Source organism: Caretta caretta, chromosome 2, assembly GCF_965140235.1.
Source record: "Caretta caretta isolate rCarCar2 chromosome 2, rCarCar1.hap1, whole genome shotgun sequence".
NCBI classification, from domain to species: domain Eukaryota; kingdom Metazoa; phylum Chordata; order Testudines; family Cheloniidae; genus Caretta; species Caretta caretta.
Window position 1 is genome coordinate 29,920,484 of NC_134207.1, and position 21,785 is coordinate 29,942,268.

The following is a 21,785-nucleotide window of genomic DNA, read 5'->3' on the forward strand; positions in this document are numbered from 1 at the left end:
ATTGTTGGTCGGGACTGTTTGGTTCTGTTAGTGCTGTAGTTAAAATTTAACCATTATGAAATTGTTAATTTCCATCTTCTTTACTCCATTTATTGGAGATGTAATTAAGCATCTGGCTTGTATTTTTACTTTAAGGCAGGGGTCCGTGCCTGCTCGGCTGCAGCAGCAACTCTCCCCTAAGTTGGCTCCCCTTTTGGGGGGACACTGGCTCCCGGGGGCACTCACCCCTCTGCACAGCTCAGCTGTGCTGCCACCCCACATGCGCTGCTGCCAGCGGCCCCTCCCCCTGCCTGCTCGGCGTGCCTACTCAGCTGTTCGCTTCTCCCCTGTTGGTTGGAGGGCCGGACAAATGGAAGCCCCGGGCCGGTCCGATCCGCAGGCCGTAGGTTGGAGACCCCTGCTATAGAGCATTCAACAACATTTTTTGCTACATTTTGCTCACTGAAAACTTTATTCAGCAAAAAAAAAAAAAAAAAAAAACTAAATAAGAGATCAAACATGTGTATATATGATTGGCCCAGAAGGACATTTATTTATACACGTGTTCTGGGTCAAACAAGAAAAGTTGTGAATACTGATTTTGGTGGTGGAAAGCTCACCCTTCATTTTACAAAGTTCACATTTCAGTGTTGGATTATTCTTCTCTCCATTTAAACTCCCTACTGGGGCATAACGGATAGTGGATAGCATAATATATGGCCATTGTAGACCTCAAGAAAAGGCCAGTCAAGCCAAAGCAGATGATATTTGTTCTGTGTTGACAATAGCTCGGTAGGAACCCACTCCACATTGCCTGAACGTGCATGGTGAAATCTCACAAGGTCATTTGAAGAATCAGTTTAGGAAAGTGGCCTACAGAGGGTAAGTAATGAGGTATAAGGTTTAAGTAAAGGGATTCTCCTTCAGAAAATATGATTAGCCCCTGAGGATGCAGATCTTAGGAAGCTTTTGAAGCTCATGGAAGCAAATTTTGGCTAGATCAAACCCTTAATTAGCAACTTATCAAGAAGGTTGCTAAATAACAGTAAATCTATCACTTGTTTATAGTTCTGTTGGCCCCAAGAATAATGTGAACATGTTCACTGGAACAAACAAAAAATTCAGTTAACTAAATGTTTACTTAAACAAATTGTATTTACCTAAGGACTTTGTAAATTTCCCCCTCCCCCCGAGTCTGGCTGTTTATGCTTTATTTTAACTTTAGTAAAAGTGCAAGATTCCAACCCTTAGCAATCAAACTATCCAGGATTATACACAGATTTCCCCAGGGTATTGACATATAAGTGTGAGGTTAATTGTTGCTTGATCACCTCCACAGCTCTTCTGGCAAAAACCCCCTTACATAATTAGTTCAGCTTTCATTTATGCAATACAGCTAGAAGGACTAGGACAGGTTTATTTTGACATTTTTTATTAAATAATATAAATTTGGGTTTTATTACTGAAGAGCTTCCTAAGAGCTATACTGAGCATTTGTCCTCAGCCCTGAGTTTGCACTGCAATACAGGTATACTACGCAAAAGGGGATGCACAGGAAAGGGATTCTGATCCAGAGAGTTACAGGTCGTTCACTCTGGGATGAAATAATTTACTGTAGTTCTGGAAAAAAGGTACAGCTTTCTTCCCCCCTGGCACTCGGTGAGTTCTTCTGGATGATGTGTTCTGGAAGCTTGTGTAAGCTTGTCTACTTGCTTGTGCAAGCCACTGGTCAGCAGGTGTTGTGTGCCCCTCTGTGCCTCACCTACAGAAGATGTGAATAAGATTGGTAGAAAATTTTCCATCAAAGCTGTTTTACAACAGAAGATTGGGTTTTTGTGAAGTTTTTCATCAAAACATTTAACTTTTTGTTGGGGAAAAAAATCGGTTTTATTTTTTTTCCAACCACACGTTGACATTTTCTGTAAACAAACAAAAATATATCTTGACCAGCTCTAAATGTGAGTCTGGGGCAGCCACCAGCTTCAGAGTTTGGCTCTTTAATTCATGCTGTAGAGACACAAAGAGAACTTAGGCATCTAACTGCCACATCAAGTGCCTACAGTGCAGCATTTAGGCACCACTGGCATTCACAAAACCACCCCTCAGCGGCCACCTACTCCTGTAGGTGACTAAAATCTCTAAGCACATAAGTTTCCACTGGCAAAATCTCTAGGCGCCTCAATTTTTGCTGATGGGTGTGCACAAAGCCACCTAACAGTGTTGAGCAGCTCAGCATCTAACTCAGCTGAACCCCTGTGGGATTCACAAATTAGGCATTGACTTGGACCCAGTGGCAAAGTGAGAACAGATATGCATGGAATTAAGTGGCATTCTGCAACCTTTATTACACTTTAACACAGGGGAGGGGTGCTACCTGCCCATCACTCATACATTCCTATAATAAGCACTTACTTGGTTCCAGTGCAGGAGTTACAGGGCTCCTTACTATATAACTCAAATCTAGTGTCAGGGTTACAGGGCTCCTTACCATATAATTTATAACACAAGATAGGCTCTCCCCAGGATTCAGCTCTGAGTTGTAGCACTGTCCCTCCCCTCCCCACCACCCCCCACAAGGGGCAAAGAGAGGGTGCAATAGGGTGGGGACCTTGGCCCGCAAGGGCCACAAGGTCTCATCCTATCACATGACCCCAAGGCCCAACACCAAAATCCAGGGTCTGTTACGTTTGGGAACCGTTCACGTTCAGTCTCTTACCCTCACAGGAAACTGGCGACAGGGGGCACCAGCAACTTGTATGGTTGCTTCCCACCCAAAACACGCCACCTGGTATCAGAACACCCGCCCAATCCAGGCCTGCACATGCTGTAGCCGTATGTCAGGCACATCCATCTGACAGGTGTACGCCATCATCCCTGACAACCTCCAGCCGATTGTAACGGATGTCCCTATGCGTTGTCACTGAACCCTTATCCAGGAATATCTTGGTGACCTCCTTATTTACTTTCTTTCTAGCCTTGTCCATATGGCCTGGGTCTGCTCCAAGTCCTTGCCTGTCAGTGAGTGCAGAAGTGGCATGAGCTGATCCCACTCCATGCCTCTCCTGGATGCAAACAGCTTCAGCTCAAAGCTCAGCTGAGATATGGCTGCCATTCTGGCTGCTCTCTTGTGGGCTCAATGCACTATACAGTGCCCACAAATCCAAACATTGCATATGCCCTGGGTAGCTTCTGAAACAAACAAGTACATTGGGTTAGTTACATTTTGCCATTCCCTGATATCTTTTCATTGGTACAGATGCAAATCCTATAACACCTTGATTTTCAGGGCCATATAGTGTTCACCTGCTGCAGGCAAAAACCCCTCTGCAGCCACTGACATCGCTGTGCTGATACTGAAGGAATGAGTACCAAATTTATATGAGTCAAGGTTTTCTCAGTACCATGCTGAATTGGTACCTTGACAGGAAGCTACCATCACCGTGTGTGAGCAGCAGGCCTGGCTGCAGGCTCTGGAATTTTAGTGAGGCTCTTATTGCCTCTAAAGGGCACAAGCACTTGTCTGCACATTGCTTCACTGCCTCATAAGCCCCTCTTCACTTCTGGTTTCTTTGAGTACCTTAAGTGCAGAGACACCACTCCTGTAGATAGTTGCACATCTCTTAGGTTTAATGCATGCTGGGACCTGTCCACAGCTGCCATAGGCACCAGTTCAGTCACTCTCAAAGCACTAAAGAAGGCAACAACAAATGCCGCCTTAAATAACTTGGCCCCCCTCCCATAGCTACAGCCTCAGCCGAGCCTTTGACAGCACTATCAGGGCTTCCAGTGTTATGGGTAACCTGCGATCCCACTGACACACACTCCTCCTGGACCACCCTTTTAAAAGTTTCTGTACTGTGAAATGCCTGCACAGGTCTGGGATACGCCTAACCTACTCCAGGAGGACTGGCCCACTAGTTGGCTAAAAATGGGCCCACCCACAGAGAGTCAGAGGCACCACATATTGCACCACCTGGTGTGTATATATTGGTCACCCACAATGAAGTCCAGCCTGTGCCCTAAATTCTACAAACTCTGACTGGCTGGCCTTGTAGGAATTTAGTCTTCAGGGGAACTGAGTCCTTGACTAGTCCCATAGCTGTCATGAGCTAAGATCCCAGAGTTGTTGGGGCATTGCCCATGGATCTCTGCTGGCCAGCAGGATGAGTTCCCAGAATCTGCCACCTTGAAATTGAGAAAGCATCGGCAACATGACTATCTACTCCCTGGACATTCACTTCATGAACAAGGATGTTAAACCACAGGCAGCTTTCAATGAAGGCCCTGACCGGCCTCGTTACTTGAGCAGTCTTAGCCGACTGTCTATTTACAATATGGACAACAGATTGGGTTGTAACACCCGAAACAGCCTTACTTGTATTGAATGTTTTCTCCCCAACTAGTGACTGCCACCTGTATAGGGGAAAAAACCTAGAGGAAGGTGATGTCCCCTGTAATACCGTGAGCCACCCAGCTTCTGGCTACTTCTGTGCACACCACTCACCTTGAAAGTAAATCCCCAAACCTATACCTTCTGAGGCATTGGATTGTACCTGCAACTCAATCTTGAGAAACTAGCCTGAACACATATTGAGACCCTTTAACCCTTCTGGGAATCTTTCCCACACTTCAAAGACTTCCTACATTTTCCTTGTCATTCTGCTAAAATAGTGTGGGGTTCATTCTAGAGGGGGCAGATGCCAGATGAGCACAAAATGCCTGAACAGGAGCCACCACCCAGCATGCCAAATTTAGATGCTCCATCACCACCTGTAGTTCCCTCAGAGTAATTTTCTTTGCCATTTTGAGATCTCCTGTCAGTGGCCTGGCCAATTCCATCTTCTCTGTAGGCAACCTAGAAACCCTGAATTTATGTCCAGTTCGATGTCCAGGTGTGTTAAACGTTAGGTGGGGCCTTCTGTTTTTTCTATGGTGAAGAGGAGCCTAAGGCACTTGGCTAGGTTCTGAAATTCCTGAAGCATGTATTCACCGTTGCTTGTTCCTAATCTTCCTGCACATGAGAAGACATCAAGATTGTCATGAGACTGACTTACATCACACAATGCTCCATCACGCAGTCCAACATGGAGATGCATCTTTCCAAAGTGGTACATGACACTGAGTACCCCATGGCATGGGCTTATCAAAATGGTAGCGGTCTTTAAACTGAAATCCAAGCAAGTTAAAGTCCCTGGGATGCACTGGAAGCAAGTGGAATACAATTGATGTCGCATTTTGCCAACATTGCCCCAGGGCCATACACCCTATCCATGACTACTGAAGCATCAAATGATGAGTATCTCACCGAACATAGCTGGGGTCAATATAATCATTTTACCGATGAGCATGGGGGTCGGACAGGTGATGGATAAGCTTATATTCCCCCTTTACCTTCTTTGGTACCACACCCAGGGGTCATGTACAATTCTGGCATTGGAATGTATGGGAAGGGACTTGCCACTTTCTCTTCATATTTTTTCTCTGACTAGCTAATAAAGCTCATTGCTGTGCTAAGATGTTGGAGATACCTAGCTCCTGGCATAGGAAGAGAGCAGCTATAACATGCCTAACAGAATTAGCACTGTGATTGCCACTGCTGTAACATTTCATAGACTTAAAATGGGGGTAGGAAGTAGCTTTCACATCTGTAGAATCAAATATGATGAAATAATTCAATGTTCTGTCAGCCTTGGAGGTTCCTTTTTGCTGGATTGACCCCGATTGTTAATTAATATTACTGTTTTTATATGTGCTACTCTTGGACATTTGTTTGGTAACTACAGTGAATTATCATTTAAACTTTATAATTAATAGTTAGATTATTACCATGGTTGAAATATCATCCAGCCACTGTAAAGCCTTAATTATAAACTCTCAGTTTGAATTATCTTGATTCTAATGTAGCTTTTCTTAAACTACATGCATTCAGTTGTATCTGAGAATAATAATATTTACATCTACAAAATGCTTTACAAATCCTTAGCTACTCTTCATAACATCCATATGAGGTTGGTAAGTATCCCCCTTTTATACATGGGAAATTTGTTCCACAGAAAAATCCAGCTACTTGCCCAAGTTACACAGCAGGTCAGTGTCAGCTGGAATTGATATTCAGAAGGTTCTACCATGTCCAGATCAGATATTTTAAAGACTCAATCCAAGCTTCTCTATATCCTTTTCAAAATCTATAGTTATATTCATAAGGTCTAGCTAATAAGATATATTTAAAAGTAGTGCTTTCTGATTTTCTATTCTGGTCTATAGGATGATAGATTGTATTTATTATACTGAAATGTAATAATCATTGTCAATGTTTACAGCCCATATATGACTTTGCTTTTTTAGGCTTTGATCCTGTATTGAGCTTTGTGTGGGTGGCCCCATGTGCCTTACAAAGTTCACTGTAGGCTTGGGGCCTAAGATATTGGGGAGGAGGGAACCTTAAACATCTTGCTGTAATAATAAATTTAGAAACCAGTGTGCATTCTGTTTAATAATGGTGATGATGTTAATCTACAACCTGTAAATCTCCATTATTATATTCTTTCTATCATTTTGTTTTTAGCTCCATGTGGTGGACATTTTTCATCTCCCAGTGGAGTAATCCTCTCTCCAGGCTGGCCTGGGTACTATAAAGACTCCTTGAATTGTGAGTGGGTGATTGAAGCTGAACCAGGACACTCTATCAAAATTACATTTGAAAGGTCTTGACAAATGTTTTTCTTATTTGATATATTTTTTTCCAATTTTACCCATAACCAGGAGTTATTTTCAGTGTCATAAAGTTCATTTACAGTTTGATTGGAATACTTGGGGATTTTGCCTTATTGGGTGGGATTTTCAAAAGCAACAAAGTGCCTTTAGAGCATAAATTCTGTTGGCTTCTAATGGGAACTGTGCTCCTCAGTCACTGCATGCCTTTTGAAAATCCCTCTTTTTGTTGTTAATTTTAGCCTGTCTGCCCCAATTTAAACTTTTCATGTATCTAAAAATTTTAATTTTTTTGCTGATAACATGTTGAACAATGCATGCAGGACCTTTTCTTTTATAGGAATGGTTTTATTAATTCTGTTTTATGTATATAGTAAAATGTCTCCAGTTATGATTTAATTGTTTCTTAAATACTGATCCTGTAATGGGATACATGTCAAGCAAAGTCTGCCTTCATGGGTCCTGTTAAATTGGATCTAAAATGGTATTGTTTTTGTTTGACAGTATTGATATGAAGAAGTTGAACTCTGCCATACCAAAGGTCTGTTTAACAAGGAAAACTTTAAGGAAGCCTGAGTGTAGAACTTATAAATTATTTATCAGCAAAATTATTTAAAATTTTACATAATTACTTCCTTCGTAAGAAGAATATCATGTTGAAATACAATACTTTTCAAACCAAAGAACCTATTGCATTTCTGAATATGAGCCTAACCTTTAGGTTTTCAGTTTCTAAACTTTCCAATCAACATGCAGGGTGAAATCCTGATTCCTCTGAACTCAGTGGGGCCAGGATTTCCCCCACTGTGATAATCATAAATAAAACTACTAGGTCAGATAATCATGTATCTACGTACAGAAGATACCTGTCAGTGGATTCCCATGCTCCCACACAGAGGTGCAAAGGTCAGCTCTTTCTGCATTACTGGTTCTCCCAGATCTCAGAGATATAGACTTCTGAGGAACATGGAAATCCACATGTTGACAGGTGGGCAAAGCAGAGCTAGTACTTTGCATCCATTGCTTCCACCCTTTCCCCACAAGAGAAAAAGAAGCTGCTGGAAAATTGTTGATGCCTTTTTAAAAAATTGCATTAAAATAAAGCAAAAATAAGCTTTAATTCACAAAAAATAGCATTATCTCTACTACATTTTGTCAAATTGGTGTGGACTCCACAAGTGGGTGCTAGACTCTTTCTGTAAATATTGATCTTAAATAAGCTAACTGGTAAGCTGATAATAAAGAAGGATTTGTGGGAGCGTTTGAATTTATAAGGCACACATATCCTGTAAATAGTTTTATGATGATTTACATGATGCATCTTGGCTATCCAATTAAAATACTTGGGGTTGGAGTCACAAAAGGATTTAGGCCCCTAACTGCCACTTTAGCCACCTAATCCCAAAATAAGACACCACTGGGACTCTCAAGACCCCTGCTTAGCTGTTTCCAAACCTTGAATGGCACCTAGAATTGCAGTGCCCCTAAATTTTTGCAGTAAAAATTCCCTAGGTGCCTATGTTCGTGCCTCTTGAGCATATGCACTGCAGCCACATGGCAGATATCTGGATGCCTAAGCCCTAGAGACATGAGGAACTGAAGAAGACAGGTATTCCTCTGCCTAACTTGCTTGTGGGGCCTGATCCAGTAAGTGTGTTCAGTGCTTGCCTATTGGATCAGGCCCCTATAGATAAGCTTACATAAAATGGCAGGTGCTGTGGAAAGGGAAGGATGACATCTTCCTAACTTTTAGGCTAGTGGTGGTTACGGTACTCACCTGGATTTGGGAGACCCCCAGTTCCAGTCCTCCCTCCACCAGAGAGGAGAAAGCATTTGAGCTCAAACCTCTCAAGTGATTTCAAGCTGTTCCACTGTGGATAATTAATTTTAAAAAGCAACAACAGAGCACTGGGTTTGGATCTTGAGTTTTCCACCTCCCAGGTGACTGGTCTCAGGCTACAAAGATATCATATATGCATATTCACATTCTCTCTGACTCTCTCTTTTTCCCAATGATAATTTCATTAATTTAGTCATAGTGGAAGAGCTACAACACTAGACCTGAGAAAGAGCAAGCAGGAGAATGACACTGTAGCCTGGTGCTTAGAGCACTGTAGGGGGATACCTAGGAGTGAGGTTTCCTGATCCATTTTTTAAAAAATATATTTATCCACAGAGGAACAGCTTCATCAGCAGAGACTGAGGGAGCCACCCCTCCATCAGAATATCCTATAGCCCAGTGGCTAGGGACCTCCTCTGAGGGGTGGCAGATGCTAGTTTAAATCCCTTCTTAAAATGTAAGATTGATTTGAAGTGGCGGCCTCACACATCCCAGGTACACTAACCACTGGACTAAAAGTAGGTGTCTAACACCAAGAGAGCATTTGCAGTTGAGAATCCCGAGTGTAGGGATCTTCCTATCTCTGAGAGAGGTGTGAGGCTTAGCACATGACTGTCAGCTTGGCATTTTCTATAGACTACTTTAGGTAAGGAGCTCCCTAGCATGCTGGCTTTTGTGAATCCCAGTCTAAGGTACCTATCTCTCCCCATTCAGTGTATAGGGTGCCTAGGTGCCAGACTTAAATTTTGTAAGTCTCACAGATTTTCTAAGCATCTAAAAATTAGGTCTTGTGACTCTGAGCTTGCCTTACTTTCTTTGTGAATCAAGCCCATGCTTAGTATCATATAATGGCAAGGGATTTGTTTAATCTGAGTAATGTACATAAGAATACTTTATGTATGGGGCCATACTGAACCGCTCTTTTTTTGTTTTGTTTTGGGTATAACTTCCCATTGCAGTCAATGGAAAAATCTGCGTAAAACCTTAAAGTCTAACATTATTTGTAGTGTTCTAAACCAGAGTGTATTGGAGACGTCACTTGAAGAAGAAAAAAATTGAGTGCAAGTGTCCGTAGATACTGCAAAAACTTACTCTTCCTTGATTTAAACAAGTGAGCAGTCCTCTAACTTCACTGAGACTGCACACATGCTTAAGTCAAGAACATGCGTAAGTGTTTGAAATACTGGAGCTTTAGTAATCATACTAATCTAATACTAATTGAAATACAGGTAAATAAAGTTAGAATGCAATTACTTACCAAATACAGTAAACTCTATCTATTCTGCTCTGCTGATTTTATTTCATTTAAGTGAGAAGACCTTTTTAGGGTCATCTGTCAAGATTGATTTGCCATTGTGATGCCATAGATAAGGTTACTTACTTATTCTTTTTTTTAAAACAACAAATATATCTCGCTGAAATTTCCCAGGTTTGGGCTTGGTTCAGAAGTTGGTTTTAGGAGAAAAAATATAACAGGCATTTTTTATTTATGCTGGTGAAAAGCACATTGCAATGCACTTCCCCTTGTCAGCTTTTTTAATGTAGGTCCAATTTTATATTTTTACTCATGTGATTATTCCTTGTTCATGTAAATAATCCACCAAGGTCGTGTTTATTTAAAATAAAACAATGGGATCATTTGTGTCACTAAGGAACTACTCATTAGAACTGGGCAGGAGATGGTTTTCCCACCTTGAGAGTGTTTTTGGGATTTGGGAAAAAAATGTCCTATCCCAATCTGACCTCCTATTTTAATTCCCTTCACCTCCAATACACTCTGGTTTAGAACACAGTATTGGTTGTATCACTCCCTTCAGTGAGGAAACCAAGAAGTCTGCAGCTTAGTTTCTTCAGATCCTAATTTTGTTAAATATATAGCCATGTTACTTTTCCCCATTTTACAACCTTTTCTACAACTTTATTTATTTTATGCAAATCTTTGCATTTCAGCTCTGTGTTCAGAAAGAGACACGTGTTGCTCTAAACATTCATCAGTGTAATATTTAAAGATATTAGGTATGGGTTCTTATGGCTTTATGAGAGGGGCAAAATATATATGGTTTTATTTATTTTACAGGTCTAAAATCTTTAGATCCCTCTAGTTTGCATCTTCTACACGGGAGGGCACTGCTTGGCAACACATATTTCCTGCACAAAAAAGCCACCTTAACAGCTTTTCAACTTGTCACTTGCACAGTGGTTTCCATTCTCACTCCATGCCATTCTGAATTCATTCCTCTTCCTACGGTTTCTCCTTCCCCTGTGACTTTGAAGATCTATATAGGACTCAGCAAGTCTGATAGCCTTGTAGCTGTACCCAATATGCTTCTGTCTCCAAACATCATGGCATAAATATCTGGGTAACAACTAGAATAAAGAGACATTTGCAGACATAGAAAATCCATTAATTTTCTGGTTTTAGGTCTCCCGGTAGATTTATTTCATATTTTGTTGTGTTCTTATGAATTTCTGGTCTCTGAAGTTTCTACTCCTTCTGGTGACAGTGATCGCTGTGACAATGAGATATGTTGGGTATTTTTGAGTCTGCACCTAGACAGAGTGACTTGAAAGAATAGCAGTGAGAAATGTGAATTGCCACTCTTCATCTTGTGGCATTAATCTTGAAGCCTAATTATGACAATTTAAATGCCAGTGCTGCTAATCATCTCACTGCTGATCAGCATACCAAACACATTTGGCTAATGAAATTACTCAGTGTGTGCCTGGACATACTGCTCAAGTCCTGACATTGCATTGATTTGATAGGCTGTTTCTTAAAAATAAGGCCACATGTTGTGAACGGACATATAGTTTAATGTTTGATTGATTTGATTTGATTTGTTTTGTTTGGGTAGCTGAAATGCTTGCTACCTCTGGAAAAATGAGATTAGAAGTGGGGTTTGTTTTCTTTGTTTAAAAGTGTTAGACTCCCACGGAACGTCTTATGGGATGTTAGGAGTCTTCAATAAAACTAGGTCCAGTAGCAACACAGGGTTTTCAGATTAACTGTTAGGACACTGCTTAATTTCTGGGAGGTTTAATGTTTTGGGAAATGTCATTTCTGAAGGATTAGGAAGGAGCCATTGGAGAGGACTCTACCAGGAGTACAAAGGGGCTTTTGGCTGGCTTGGCTGACTTTCCTGTCCGTTCCCAAACTCTCTCTAAGATAGGAAGGCAACCAGCAAGGGAAAATGGGGATGTACCAAGAAGTCAGGATGTGAGTGGAGAAGAAAAATTACCAGCAGTGTTACAATATGTGACTGTGCCTTCCAAGTGCAAATGCAAAGTAATCCCTTCACCTGCCTGAAACTTTCAAAACAAAAACCCCCTAGACATTCCCTCCTTCACATATTCCCCATCCTTGTCACCCAGACATCCCTCCCTCTTTTGTCTAGTGAATGCTTATTTCTCCTCACCCGATCTTTTCCTTCCTTTTCACACATTCACCTTCACCGGATACACCTGTTTTAAGGTTTCCTATAGTGGCAATCACCCTCTTATTTTAGTTACATTCTTCCTTGTTCTGGAGGTTCAACTTTGCTCTTATGCTTGCCTGGTAGTTGCTCTCTGCAGAAGAAAAGAAACACAGGCAGGCAAGGGGCTCTACAGAGATTTTTTTCCTGTGCCTTGCTGTATGTGTGGCTAGGGAGAAGGGAACTGGAGATGCCTGCATGATCTGTGATTTCTGGTATTAGGGCTTTACAGATCAGAATCAATACCCAAAAGCAAGAAGCTAGTGTGGACTCTAGAGAGAAGGTACCATATCTGCACTAGCCCTTTAAGGCAGACCTATGCATGGGACCCCAGGTACTCCACGACACAATGGGACCAAGTGCCATGCCAGTGACTCCTAAATTCTTCAGCACTACCCTCTAAATTCTGTGGCAATGTTCATGTATTCTGTTTCCATGAAATATTGTTCATTCCCACTCTACACTGCCACACAAACGTACACAGGAACGATTCTTAGTTGAAAATATTCCTTGCTGTAAAACTCCTCAATAATTATTTTCAACAGTGATTTTTAACCCCTGCTAAGTTCTCCAGGCAGCTCAGCTCCATTCCTTCATCTTTTACTGTGATTATGTTTTCCAAGCAGCCCATCATAGAACCTCCTTCTCCCATTGTATGCCGGGGAAGATGGTAGGGAGTGTAGCCTGTTTCATTGAATCATCTCCCTGTCTCCTTGGACTTTGGCATCTGTACATGTTGTAGTGTATTAAAAAGCACAACAATTATTAACAGTTACCGTTACAACTGGTTGGGCAGGTATTTCTCCATGCTTAGAGAATAACTGGAATCTCACATACAGCGGTGTAGTAATTTTTGATGGCTGCTAACCTTTTAATGTCAATCAATGTAAAGTGCATTGCAATACACTTGAGAGTCTGTAAATTGCAAGATTCACATTGGAGAGACAGGTCTCAATCAACCAGTCAAATGCAGATGTAAAAAGATGCTTTGGGCCACTGATGGCATCTGAGACTTCAAGAGTAATGTGGTACGCAGCTGCACTGCTCTTCCTTGACAAGTGTTAACATATATCCCTCAAGAACAGGAGTAGAAACCACCTCTTGCAATGATATATACACGTTCCCTTATATACCATCACTTCTCAATTAAGCCTTAATTGATGCACTGTCATCTAGCTCTCTAGACGTTACTTACAGGCTATAACAATAAACATTCGGATTAGGATTCTGTTAAAGTAAAAAGCACTTCCATGTTGTTTGTGCCTTATAGAATAAGACATTACACAACAGAAGAAAGCATTGCCATATCTCTTGTGTTGCTTTTCTCAGTAAATTGAATACAAATTGTTCTAATGACGTTGGGCATTAATGTTGTAAATATTATAAAATAATATTTTCCAACAAACCCATAGCAATGATTTTTTTCCCCTGTGATGTTAATTAGACCAAAATGTATAGACAAGGATGGCTTAAATTGGGTTCCTAATTCCATATTTAAGGCACCTAAATAAATGTGGCTTTGTTTCAGAAGTGCAGGGCACCCACTAGTCCCATGAAAGTCAAGGGGTTCTGCAGTGACTCAACACCTTTTCAAAGCAGATATGTTTATTTAGGCATCTACTCATTGTAGGACTCCAATTTTAGGCACCCAGGTTTGAAACTTTAGGCCTTTCTGCACAATATTTTGAAGACACTTAAATTGTGTGTAAGCTCTTTCCTTATTAGAAAACACACCCGAGTTGTGATTCAATCACCCGAGAAGTGATTCAAATGATCTGTTTGGATAATGTTCAGGATATTAAATCCATAGAGATAAATCCATAGAGATAAATCCATAGAGATACCTTATATGAATCAGTTCTTCCTGCTTCACTCATAAAAAGAATCTCTTGTACATATCATATAATTTTGTTTGAATTTTCACCTTTTAATGGCAACAAAAATGAGGCACAGACTATTTCAGAGAGATTTTTGACTAGCTGGAATTGATGGCACAATTTTAGCCCATCACATCCTCCCTGAGAGGCATGAATCCTCTGTAAAGTATATTCCTGGCACCTTGAATACTACTGTTCAAATAATACTAATAATTTGCATTAGGTCATCATTTACATACATGCATCATTTACATACATGTTACATTTAATTTGATGTATGCATCATTTACATACATGTTACATTTAATTTGAATAAGATTTAAAATCTGAAATATTATGTTTACATCAATTAATACAACTATTTTATGTATATGTCTGTATGTGTGTATATATATATATATGTGTGTGTGTGTGTGTATGTTTTCTCAACCCTAGATTTCAGACTGAACTCAATTACGATGTTTTGGAAGTTCACGATGGACCAAATCTCCTGTCTCCACTTCTGGGTTCTTACAATGGTACACAGGTCCCACAGTTTCTGTTCAGTAGCAGCAATTTCATTTACCTTCTCTTTACAACAGACAACAGTCGTTCTAATAATGGATTCAAGATTCACTATGAAAGTAAGTAATGTTGAACTGTATGCTTTAATCCCCCCGCCACCCATTTAAACACAGATGTATCTGCGTACACAGACAAATATTTGTCCCTGTCGGTACTACCCTGAATCATCGCTAGCATCCATTCAGCTGAAGACAATTTGGTGGGCTAAAGCTTTCCTTTATCAGTCAAAACAGTTTAACTGCTGAGCAATATGCAAGATATTACCTTAGGGTCTGCTGCTGCTGCTTTTATACTCCCACCACTTACTAGTTTAGAAGACTAAGATTGAAGTCAATGGATGATAATTTTATGCCTTGTTATTCTTTTCTTTTTTACAGCTAGTACAATGCATTTTTGTGTGTGCAAAACTATATAAAATCAGTAACTATGATAACATTATGGAAGTATACGTCACAATGTTCAAACTTGGTTGTGCACTGATACCTATCCTTTGGCACCTGAATTAGTGGGTTGATTTTCAGAGGGGCTGAGTACCTTCACCCTCACTAAAGCTAATGGGAGTTTGGGTTGCTCAGACCCTCTGAAAATTAGGCCATTTATTTATTTAGTGCTTAAATATAGATGTCTAACTTTAGACCCACAAATATGTAGTTAGAGTTCTCTTCAAATACATTAATATTCATTATTTTTCTCTATACAGCTCTAATGATTATCACACGATAGAAAACTTCTTTCAAACTGAAAATGTACATACAAAGTGAATTCATAAATATTAATATTTGATCTTGTCCTTTACTTTCTACATAACTCAACTCTGTGGTGAATCTTAATGGTAAATTAAGTTCTTCTTAGGCATTGTGTCATAGTCTGATGTTACTTTCAGCATGACCTACATATTTCAGATTGTAGTGTACTGTAATTGAAATAAAAAATGCTATAGTAAAACTTTCTCATTTAAATTACTCAGCTGCGGTGTTCTCTCTTGGAAACAGTGGTTTGTACCTGTCTAGGGAAACTCGCCAGGTACACAAGGAAGGTGATGGGATATGTTCCAAGGTGGTAGGAAGGATGGCATTCATATAATCTTTTTTAAATCACTTGGCAAAAATGGTTTTGCCATCAACTTTGTTATTTTGTGTGAACAGCACTTTATATAGCAGACTAGTGCATATCTCCCTGACCTTGGCAGCATTACATAGGTGACATTTTCACATGAATAAGCTGTTCTTGAATGACTTCTTCAAGGTACTCAGCTTCTATTTAATATCAGGCATGTAGGTCTTCTGCTTCCAACTTTTTTTCTTCCACACTAATGGTTATTGGAACGGCTACAAGAAAATTATTCCCACATGATTTTATTGTTTAAGATTGTTTGTGACCCTTTTACATTATCCCAGAAAAGTAAGAACACTGACTTTAAGCTACAATATGTAAGTACTAACTTCTATTGCACAAAGTTCAGGGTGCTGCAAGTTCCTGTAGACACTATGTGAAGACTGCTTTCACATTGTCTGCAGTTGATCTAAGAAAATCTGCTAGCAGTTATAAAATGTTTTGTGTTTCCCCTCCCTGGAGTTTTTCTTGTATCTGATGGATAATTGAGGATCTCCCCCATTTTTTACAGCTTTAACCCACTTTAACGTCGTTTAAAGGACAATGTCCTTTCATCCAGAAAGACTGGATGGTACTTTATCAAAATCCATCAGTGCCTTTCGTTATTCATCTGGAGGAATAACTGTTGAGTGACACAAGTCACTGTGTCTGCTCAACATTTGAGCACACCGTATCTCCCCTGTACCCTGCTTCCGCTTGCTGGGAAGTAAATTGTGAATCTCTGCCCGACAGTGCAGATAAATATTAGTTCTTGTCTGGAAACATATGGAACAAATTGGAAGTGGTTAAAGGAAATTGGGATAGGGAATAGGACGGAGAATATCTTATTGCACTTATATAAATCCATGGTATGCTCACATCTTGAATACTGCGTACAGATGTGGTCTCCTCATCTCAAAAAATATATACTGGCATTGGAAAAGGTTCAGAGATGGGCAACGAAAATGATTAGGGGTTTGGAACGGGTCCCCTGTGAGGAGAGATTAAAGAGGCTAGGACTTTTTAGCTTGGAAAAAAGGAAACTAAGGGGAGATATGATAGAGGTATATAAAATCATGAGTGGTGTGGAGAAAGTGAATAAGGAAAAGTTATTTACTTGTTCTTATAGTATAAGAACTTGGGGCCACCAAATGAAATTAATGGGCAGCAGGTTTAAAAGAAATAAAAGGAAGTTCTTCTTCATTCAGCGCACAGTCAACCTGTGGAACTCCTTGCCTGAGGAGGTTGTGAAGGCTAGGATTATAACAGGGTTTAAAAGAGAACTAGATAAATTCATGGAGGTTAAGTCCATTAATGGCTATTAGCTAGGATGGGTAAGGAATGGTGTCCCTATCCTCTGTTTGTCAGAGGGTGGAGATGGAAGGCAGGAGAGAGATCACTTGATCATTACCTGTTAGGTTCACTCCCTCTGGGGTACCTGACATTGGTCACTGTCAGTAGACAGGATACTGGGCTGGATGGACCTTTGGCTGACCCAGTATGGGCATTCTTATGTTGATTGGTCAATTTAACTACCTTCACAAAGGTTCATCTCTGCTAGAGTCTCAGGAGTCCCTCCTTTAATTTTCCTTTATAAAGCACTTCTTCTAATTTGAGAATTGCCTTCACAGATCTTCACTCTTGCAGTCACACTCTTTGTCATATAAATCCAAGAGTGAGAATCTGTGAAGATAATACCATTAGAGAAGTTAAGTTATTGGTAAGTAACTTAGATGACCTTATCACTAAACACGTGTTTACCCGATTGTGCAGTACTTTTTGTTTTCTGTATGTCTACATCATGATATTTTACAGTATCATGAATTATTTGTTTAAAAAAATAAGAATGGTATAATAAGAAATTACACGCAGAACTACTGTCAAAATGTATAAATTTTTTTGACCAGATTATTACCATTTAAGGAATATTTTTCCATTAATGACCTGAATAATTTCTCTTGGAAGAAAGTTATTGCTCACTTGACATTCAATTACATCTACAGTGTAAGGTTGAATAATAGTTGAGATCTGTATAGTGTTACATAACTATATAAAATCTTGATACATAACTCAATCACAGCTAGATAAGGGGCACAGTACTGCAGGTATTCCCTCAAAGCAATATTGTACTTTGGGGAGGGAAGAGAGGAATTATCTGCCAGTTTCATGGTCATGAATTTTTCTCTTGATATAGCTTTTATCATAGAGTAGATAGGAACCTGATGAGCCTCAGACAGGGCAATGGCATAACCCTCCTCTCCCCACCATTCCCAATAACCAAAATACCGAGGTCTTGATTGAGGAAAGCAGTTACATATGTACTTAAGCCCATCCCTGGTTAGGGCAGCACTTAAGCCCAAAACTTTAATAGACCTTAAACACATGCTTAAGTTCAAGCATTTGTTTAAGTTTTGTCATGAATCAGGGGCTGAATCATATAAATTGAATATGCAGAGTAGCTTTCTGATACTTTTTCTGTTCCCCTATGCACGCAAATAAATGGTGTCTCACCTAATCACAGCTAAAATTCAGAATTGTGTATGCACCCGTTCAAATTCCTCCAAGGCTCCTGCCATTTCAGCACACATTCTCCTATTTCTTTTGTCCTGGGTGCAGAATATTAAAAAGCTCCATCAATTTCATATACATATATTTTGAGGGGCAAAAGTCAACACTTGCCACAACAGAAAAAAGTCAGAAGACAAAGTAAGTCCATTAAATATACTATACTGCCAAAGTAGTTTGTCTATTCTATTAGAAATGAACCAAATCTGTGCTTTTTTAATAAGATTTTTTTTATTTTCTAAGATCATTTTATTGGTAATAAAATATGTATTCAAGCTATAACTTGACACATTCAGAATGTACATCTTAACACTATATTTTATAAAGAAGAAATGAGCTGCAGTAGTAACTGTTCTGTTCTGTTGACCATCCGCTAAGGGTATCTGCCTGGGTAGTAGCTGTACCATGCTCATACAGTGCTTTTTTTCCTTCTCATCTGATTCTTCCTGGTTCACCTTATATTCTTCAGAGCAGCCAGCTTCTAACTGACTTTTCCTTATGGGTAATATTAATTAGCAATGGCTCCTTTACAGTACCCAACTTTTCCACCATCCTGTTGGTACCTGATGACTTTCTCTGCCTTTGTTTTTTCTGTACTGTTGAAATTATTTTTCTTCTACTTTGCTTGGATAGAGTAGAAAGGTCTTGCCCAACCATTCTCTTTGTCTTGGATTACACACTTCCCTTTTCTGGTGCTTTAACTTTTTGCTTCTAAGTATACTTATTCCATTACTGGTACTGATTTCAGAAGCAAAACAAACCATCTGTCATGTTTTTCCTTCAAAGATCTCGGAGGAGTTTCCTAGATTCAGTTGTGAAGGTTTTTGGATTGTTTTATTTCAGTTATAACACATTTGGCAGTAAAATATATTCTTTGGATTAAAACAAAATACCAAATCAACCAGCCAATCAACCAACCAAATAAGATTCTGAATAGGAAATAAAATCTGAAATTGTTGTTTGCTTTCTGCAACAGATGTCTTTCTGTTTGTAGCTATATTTCTCTGAAATGTCATTCCCATTCTTATACAGTCTATTAATGAACTTTCTGTTTTGTTTTCTTAACTGAAATATTGAGATTTGGTTTTTCCTTTTGGGTTTTTCCCTCCCTGTTTTTTCCCACTGGAATTATGCACAATATGACTTTTTTGCTGAGAAACTAACTTTAAAGATTTGAATTTTGTGACACATCTAAAATTAAGCTGCCGCTTGTTTCTTTCCTCTTCGGCTCCCTTTCTCCTCTTCTCTGTTTCTGCAGGAGCTCATAGCTCATGTAACAAGTTAGGCTATTCAGTTACACACACAAATGTAGGCCAAGATAACTTAGCGAAATCTGTGCTACAATAGTGATTTGCTATTTTTTTTCCAGCACAGTTGAATGCATTTTAAAAAACATTACTTAGGTTTTTGTCATGTTTCCTTTGCATTCCAGGTGTAACAGTTAATACATATTCTTGTTTGGATCCTGGCATACCAGTTCATGGACGTCGTTACGGTCATGACTTCTCTATTGGTTCCACTGTATCATTCAGTTGTGATCCAGGGTATAGGCTAAGCCATGAAGAGCCTCTGCTATGTGAAAAAAACCATTGGTGGAGTCACCCGCTTCCAACTTGTGATGGTAAGAATGAATTAACTAGGTATAAAAGTGTATCTATGACATGTACAGGTTTTTCTGAGACATGAGGAACTCTGATGTTTAAGACTGTTTATTTTGAAATAATATACCCCTTTGTACAGAAATATTTAATTGTAGAAGCAGAGCACAACATACAGCTCATTGAACCAGTAGATAATAGAGGGTATATCTACATTAGAGTGTATTTTCCCTCATTAATTGATTTGCCAATTAACTTAAGGTATTTAACATGTTAGTAAAAGCTTGTCTGGACTAGAGCTGGGTGAATAGCTGTTTTGTGTGTGTGTGTGTGTGTGTGTTTGCTTTTTAAATCAGAACTGTGAATGAACTGAAAAAAATCAGTTTGTGTTCAACAGAATGAAAAAAAATCCAAATTTTTGGCAAATCAAAAAAGTCCACTTTGAAATATTTCATTTGACATGAAATATTTTATTCTTGGGAATTTTTAAAGGACTACACTCACAAGACAGGAATTGTGGGGAGGGGGCAGTGCTGGTGTCCCCCATATAACAGTGGATACAAAGTGGAACAGCTTGTTGCAAATTATACCTGATAGGTCACGCGCAGTTCGAGTCTAGGCTGAGGCACACGAACAAAGTCCACAACTGCAGAGTTCCCAAAGATATTAAGTTTATTATGCTCGAGCGTGGTACCCCCCTGCTAGTAAGAAGGGGACCCCAAATGCAGGTTATACAAAGATTATATACCTTTTAGCAAAGCATGTTGCCCTCATGCATCGGAAACCTTAGCCAATAGACAAACCCTTTCCTTATCTACCACCTATCCCTGCTAGGTACATTCCCTGTGCTAAACTATTACTTCAACTACACAACATGGTCCTAAAGCAATGCATCAGTAACCGTTCTTATCAGGATGGGAGGCCCACATCACAAGGCCAGGAGGCAGGGAGTTAGGAACAGACAAAGAACAGAAACCGGGAATCGAGACAGGCTGGAAACAAGGGGGAGGGTTTTCACAGGAATGCAGTATCTAAGGAACACTCCTCCTGATGCATGATGTGCTTGCTTTTAGACAATGGTGGACCCCTAACCAGATTGGAGTCACATATACTAACTTTTCCTTAACAAGCTTCACCAGGAGAGATTGAGATAGACTTGCTCCAGAGTACCCCATACACTCTCGGGAGGTGGGAGACTCATGTATAAGTCCCTGTTCCACATCAGGTAGAGAGGGGGAACTGAACCTGGCTCTCCCACATCCTCAGTGAGCACTTACTCCTCCTGTGTAAGAAAAAAAAAACCATCAGCTGAAACTATTTGGTCAATTTCTGTCAAATTCACAATTAGTTTCAGATTGACAAAAACTGCACTTTTCAATGAATAAATTACTCATCCAAATATTTCAGCCAGCTCTAGTCTGCCTCCCCACCCCCAACCCCCAAACTCCCATTTGCTCCAGGATTGAATCATAGAAGATTAGGTTTGGAAGAAACCTCAGGAGGTCATCTAGTCCAACCCCCTGCCCAAAGCAGGACCAACCAAAACTAAATCATCCCGGCGAGGGCTTTGTCAAGCCAGGCCTTAAAAACCTCTCAGGATGGAGATTCCACCACTTCCCTAGACAACCCACCACCCTCCTAGTGAAACAGTTTCTCCTAATATGCAACCTAGACCTCCCTCACTGCAACTTGAGAGCATTTCTCCTTGTTCTGTCATCTGCCACTACTGAGAACAGCCTAGCTCCATCCTCTTTGATCCCCCCTTCAGGTAGTTGAAGGCTGCTATTAAATCCCCCCTCACTCTTCTCTTCTGCAGACTAAATAAGCCCAGTTCCCTCAGCCTCTTCTCATAAGTCATGTGTCCCAGAGCCCTAATCATTTTTGTTGTCCTCCGCTGGACTCTCTCCAATTTGTCCACATCCTTTCTGTAGTGGGGGGCCCAAAATTGGACCCAATACTCCAGATGTGGCCTCACCAGTGCCAAATAGAAGGGAATAATTACTTCCCTCGATCTGCTGGCAATGCTCCTACTAATGCAGCCCAATATGCCGTTAGCCTTCTTGGCAACAAGGGCACACTGCTGACT

General features: G+C 40.1%; 1 protein-coding gene across 3 annotated transcripts in view; it reads left to right on the forward strand.

Annotated features, from left to right (window-relative positions):
- CSMD3 (CUB and Sushi multiple domains 3) overlaps positions 1-21,785 on the forward strand; it is a 1,179,008-nt gene that overhangs the window by 671,076 nt on the left and 486,147 nt on the right. For all 3 annotated transcript variants that reach the window (XM_048841517.2, XM_048841518.2, XM_048841519.2), the window contains 3 exons: positions 6,545-6,683; positions 14,316-14,503; positions 19,534-19,722. In XM_048841517.2, the coding sequence (XP_048697474.2) occupies positions 6,545-6,683; positions 14,316-14,503; positions 19,534-19,722 (516 nt within the window). The remainder of the gene's footprint in view (positions 1-6,544; positions 6,684-14,315; positions 14,504-19,533; positions 19,723-21,785) is intronic.